This window comes from Mustela lutreola, chromosome 2 (assembly GCF_030435805.1).
Source record: "Mustela lutreola isolate mMusLut2 chromosome 2, mMusLut2.pri, whole genome shotgun sequence".
In the NCBI taxonomy this organism is placed as follows: domain Eukaryota; kingdom Metazoa; phylum Chordata; class Mammalia; order Carnivora; family Mustelidae; genus Mustela; species Mustela lutreola.
The window spans coordinates 131,402,066-131,408,065 of NC_081291.1; the positions used below are offsets into that span (position 1 = coordinate 131,402,066).

At 38.3% G+C, this 6,000-nt stretch overlaps 1 protein-coding gene across 12 annotated transcripts in view; it reads left to right on the plus strand.

Annotated features, from left to right (window-relative positions):
- Positions 1–1,598, plus strand: part of MECOM (MDS1 and EVI1 complex locus) — a 543,943-nt gene extending 542,345 nt beyond the window's left edge. For all 12 annotated transcript variants that reach the window (XM_059163536.1, XM_059163528.1, XM_059163532.1 and 9 more), the window contains one exon: positions 9–1,598. In XM_059163536.1, the coding sequence (XP_059019519.1) occupies positions 9–21 (13 nt within the window). In that variant the 3' untranslated portion in view covers positions 22–1,598. The remainder of the gene's footprint in view (positions 1–8) is intronic.
- Positions 1,599–6,000: the final 4,402 nt, after the last annotated feature.

Genomic DNA, 6,000 nt, shown 5'->3' on the forward strand with positions numbered 1-6,000 from the left:
TACCCCAGGCATATGCTATGATGTTGTCATTGTCCGACAAGGAGTCACTCCATTCTGCATCCCATAGTTCTTCCAATGTGTGGCACAGTATGGCAAGGGCTGCAGCGGAATCCAGTGCCATCCAGTCCATAAGCCACGTATGACATTACCAAGGTCGACCAGAGTGGGACCAAGTCCAACAGTAGCATGGCTCTTTCATCTAGGACTATTTAAAAGACTGCTGAGCAGAATGCCTTAGAAACCTGAAGGGTCACTCATTTAAAGTCTGGTGACCTTAAACTGAATGCTTAAAAAAAAAAAAAAAAAAAGAAAGAAAAAGAGAGGAAAAGAAAGAAAAAAGAAACTATTTATTCTCGATATTTTGTTTTGCACAGCAAAGGCAGCTGCTGACTTCTGGAAGGTCAATGCAACTTAACGTGATTCGGTGAGAATGAGCAACTTGCGGGCAGGAGGCGTCCTGGTCCACCCTGCTCTGGGCTGTGGGCGGGCGCGAGGGCTGTGGGGATGGCGGCATTGACACGAATGAACACTCCGTAGAAACTGAATTCTCTTTTGTACAAGATCACCTGCCACATGATTGGGAACAGTTGCTTTTAATTACAGATATGATTTTTTTTCTTTGTTAAAGTTTTATGTAATTTAACCCTTTGAAGATGGAAGTAGTTGGATGAAATGCACACTCGATTATTATAGAAACTGATAACAGGGAGTCCTCGTTCCCCCTTAACTTTTGCCTTCTTAAGTACATTGTGTAAAACTAGGGAAAAAGGGTATGTGTATATTGTAAACTATGGAAGTTCCAGCGCTCAAAGAGGTTAAGTCAGTGAAGTAACCTGTTCATCACCAGTCCCGCTGCACCACTACACTAATAGAATGTTTGCCAAATCCTTGTAATAACATCTTAATTTTAGACAATCATGTCACTGTTTTTTTAATGTTTAATTTTTGTGTGTGTTGTGTGTATCATGTATTTATTTGTTGGCAAACTATTTTTCGTTGATTACAATAGCACTGTTCCAGTCAGCCACTACTTTCTGACGTCTGAGGCACGCCCCTTTCTGAATTGCAAGGACCAAGGTGACTCGACCTGTGTATGGGAGTGCCAAATGGTGTTTGGCTTTTCTTAACATTCCTTTTTTGTTGTTGTTTTGTTTTCCTTCTTAATGAGCTAAATATGAATAGATGCAACTTAGTTTTTGTAATACTGAAATCGATTCAATTGTATAAACGATTATAATTTCTTTCATGAAAGCATGATTCTTCTGATTAAAAACTGTACCCCATATTTTATGCTGGTCGTCTGCAAGCTTGTGCGATGTTATGTTCATGTTAATCCTATTTGTAAAATGAAGTGTTCCAGACCTTATGTTAAAAGAGAGAAGTAAATAACAGACTGTATTCAGTTATTTTGCCCTTTATTGAAGAACCAGATTTGTTTTCCTTTTCTTTTGTTTGTTTGTTTGTTTGTAATCTCATTTTGAAATAATCGGCAAGTTGAGGTACTTTCTTCAAATGCTTTGTACAATATAAACTGTTATGCCTTTCAGTGCATTACTATGGGAGGAGCAACTAAAAAAATAAAGACTTACAAAACTGGTTATTTTTTCCACTGTGTGATATTTTTCCTTCTTGTGCAATTTTAGGGATCCAGTGATTTAAAGATATGATGTCTGGGAACTTGATGCCCTGATAGATACATGGAATGTCAAACATGTGTGTATTGTTTTGAGATGACATAGGGATAGACCTTGAACCACGGGAAATTGGGACTCTGGCCCATTCTTCTGAATTTTCTCTGTGCGGCACAAAGTCAGGGCTCACGTGCGATGCCACAGGGTCCTGGGTCTTACACCACGTCCAGGGAACCTGGACGTGGTGTAAGTATAGTTAGTATAGTAAGTATAGTAAGTATAGTAAGTATAGTTAGTATAGAGAGTACCCTCCTGTTTTTCTACTCAACTTTATATAGTGCATCCTAAAAGTTGTTCTGATTTCAATTTTTGTTTTTAATTACATTAACTGTTCACTGATTCGTAAGACCAAAAAAAAAAAAAATACCCAACCCTTTAACTTTTTTATATTCCTTCTAAGTCTTTGTCCACATGCAAAATATCATTTTTATAGTTATAATCAGAGTATAGACATGATGTTGTGTTTTCTTTATTTACTGTGACAAAAATTCTTCAGATAGAATTTCTTCAACTATTTCAATTTTATTGAAGATTTAAGCTTTCTGATGTTCACTAATCAAGCAGTGGAATTTTAATTTTCATGCACAAAATTGATTTTTTATGTTAGTATATGTACATACAGATTTTTTATGTTCGTATATGTACCCATGTGAAATGTGAGAAATGATATTTCCATATGATAAATTCTCTGGTTGGGGAGCAATTATGAATTCTTTCTACTCCTTAAATATAATGTTGATTGTTTTTAGAATATGGAAATTTCAGTGTTGGCTGAGTATAGAGGTTTTAACAAGACCTGAAGAATAAATAATTATGACACATTGAAGAATAACTATGACCCACAGAAATAATAATAATTATAATAAATAAAACTAATCTCTTCATTTACTTATTCTTCGCCACACTGCCAGATACAAAGAGAATCTCCTCACATTCTCTCTAAATGTCAGTAGTATAGGAATTAAAAATATAGGGTATAAATATTGGTTATTTTTAATAGAAAGTGTGTATTAAGAGAAAACATTCAGGAAATCTACATAAAATATAAATCTGACCTATCAAGGAGAAGACTAATATTGGGGACATAATGGGGATCTGAAACATGCAGTACATTTTTCTTTCTTTTAAAGAATGTACCTATAAATTCTGCAGCAGCTTGAATACTCTCAATGCTACTAAATTCTTGCTAGGTTTTGAGCATGACATTTCAGTTGTTTGCTAATACTCAGTCCCTCCGAATTCCAAAAAGGCTTTCAAGCCTTACGTTTCTGCAATTTTTCCATTCTTTCTGCCAGCAGTCCTCCACCACGGACCTCTGTGGGGACTGGTGAGATATGGTGGAGACACTATTGAATTTGGAAACCCAAGGCCTGGGTCTGAGTTCTGGCTCTGCCGCTCCACTGGCTTCGAGGTCTCGGGCCAGTCACATACCTCTCAAAATCTCATCTAGGAAACCGGGGTCATGATACTTGCTTCTGCTGCTACTGCTTTGGGTTTCTGTGAGTGTCCAAAAACCAAAATGTATTTTTGGAAAGATTTGGTAAGAGTTCTGCCCAAGCAAAGCATTTTATAATTTTCATGGTTGTCATTCAGGAAACATAATATATGCCTTTATCTACCCATGTGTGTATGCATATGTGTATCTACAGACACCCAAACATAGACACTCTGGTAAGAGAAAAAATCTTAGGATATGACAGAAATGTACTCCAGACTCCACAGAAGTAGATGTGTTTTCTAGGAAAAAAATGTTAAAAGATATTTCTTGAACAAATATGTATCTTTGAAAACTAAAGCTCAGCCCTTCGAAAACATAAGTTTTCAGTGTAATTGTTGAGAGCTCTCGAAAAATTTAAGGAGAGTTAAAGCATCTTCAAGGAGTAAGCACCTTCATATTTTTATTTTCAGATAATGTCCATCAACCTGCCTTATTTCTGTACAGAATAAATGATTTATTCACTTTTTTAATTGCCTGCTCTGTCAGTGTCCAGCTGGGGACGGACCCATCTATGACCTCCGTTAGTCATTACAGTACAGGCAGCGTTCCTCTTGTTTCACAGATGAGGAAACCGGAGCTCAGAGAGTTTAAGGACCTCGCTCAAAGTGACCCAGCTGGGAACTGGCTGGCTGACATTCCAGCGGTGTCTGGCTCCTTAGCCCACTCTTAGCCAAGAGTCTCAGGCCTCCTGATTTAGGCACAGCTAACGAAAGTCCAAAAAGGAATGTTCCAAATCAAAGAAATGTGCCCACAGAGAGTAAAGCTGACAGAGATGCAAATGTGCCCGGGAGACTTTTAGGCGTCTGAGTCTTGGCTGTAAAGAGTTTGAAAGGTGAGTGCCAAGCACTGGGTTCCAAGCTTTTTCTATTCAGGTTATCTCAAGTCAGAACCAGCAATACCAGTGCTTTTTTGAAAGATCCTAAATGCTTCTTTAATGAGAGAAGAGCCTTTGTAATCTTGTTTGCAAATTCATAGCAGGTGGCTTGAGTTTCCTCCTTACTCTTTTGGGGAAAAAAAAAATTTTTACCCCAAACCTACATTTTGAAATTATTAACATGGAATGAATTAAGCCCCTTCTAAAATGGTTAGCAGACTCATCATGAGAGAAAGCAAATGCAGAAGCAAGTGAAGTTAAGAAGTTTGGAGAGCCAAAGAAAAAAAGAAAAAAGAAAGAAAAGAAAAATTTGGAGAGACAGCCAGCTCTTCCCCCAGACACTTAGGCTGGGATTTAATTATCCATTATATTTCACAGAACCCATTTCTGAATATAAGAGGCTGTCCTTGGTGCAACATTTATTTAGAAAAAGGATGTAGGATGGCTACTATTAAAAAAAATACTGAAAATAATGAAGACTGGTGAGAGGGTGGAGAAATTGGACCCTTTGTGCACTATTGGTGAGAATGTGAATTGGTGTGGGCACTCTAGACAGCAGTGCGGAAGGCCTCAAGCAGTTATAAATAGAACTACCCTATGATCCAGTAATCCCACTTCTGGGTAGATTCCCAAAAGGAGTTCAAAGCAGGGTCTCAACGAGATATTTGTACACTCATGTTCACGGTAGCATCGTTCACAGGAGCTGAAGAGTGCAAGCAGCCCAGATGTCTATTGATGGATAAAGAAACAAAATGTGTTGTAGCCACAGAGTGGAATATTATTCAGTCTCAAACCAGAAGGAAATTCTGACATATGTTGTAACATGGATAAACCTTGAGGATATGATGCTAGGTAAAATAAGCTAGTCACAAAAAGACACTGTTTGATTCCACCCATCTGAAGCATCTAGAATCGTCAAATAAATAGAGTAGAATGGTGATTGCCGGTGGCTGGGAGCGGGAAGGCATAGAGAGCTGTTTCATTGATACAGAGTTGCAGTTCTGTAAGAGTTGTGGAGCTTGGTTACAAAATACTGTGAATGCACTTGCCACTGCTCAATTATAGCTTCAAGAGGGCTAAGAAAATAATTTTTATGTTAAGTATAGTTCACTTAATAAAAAACAAAATAAAATCCTACTCTATCCACATGATTCTTTAAGCTGAAAGAACCTAATTCTATTTAACTCAAGCAGAGAAGCAAATTACCAGAGGGATATAGGAGAGCTCATAACAATTAGAGAGCAAGCTGGGGAATTAGGAGTAGGACATAATCCAGAACCAGTGAGCAGGCAACAGCAGGAGCCCATGGGACACCTCTTAGGCTGTCATCAGCAGGATGGATCAACTACCACTATGTTCAAGTCTTACTTGTCACCCTGTGTCTAGTCTAGATTAAAACTCTAGCGATAGACCATGAAACTGGCCCTCCTGCAAACCCTTGACCTGCAAACCCTTGACCAAGAGCACCATTAAATGTCTCTAAAGGTAGGGCACTAAAGGCTAGCTTCTGTATAACTAAATTGGGAAGCTCCTCACAGAGAAGTGGGAATGAATGATGGATGTCAAAAACAAAGCATCTTCATGCCACTTGATGATAGGAAAACATAAGGAACGTAATATGTAAGGATCAAGACTTTCAGGGAAGGACACAGGATTTGGTAATTTTAAGGGTCATCAGAGGGGTGACCTGATAGCATGTACAAAATTAGGACTGTTCCAGAAATCGAAAGACCGACAATTCTCACAGGAATTATTGTTCCAGAAAATTCTTGATGTAAAGATCTTTGTTAGAGTGTCTGTGTGTTCATACTTCTAATGCTTCCATCATGACTCCTACTGACAATTCTGCTAAGATTGGCAATAAAAAGGGTGCCTGGGTGCTCAGTTATTAATCGTCTGCCTTGGGCTCAGGTCATGATTCAGGGTCCTGGGATCGA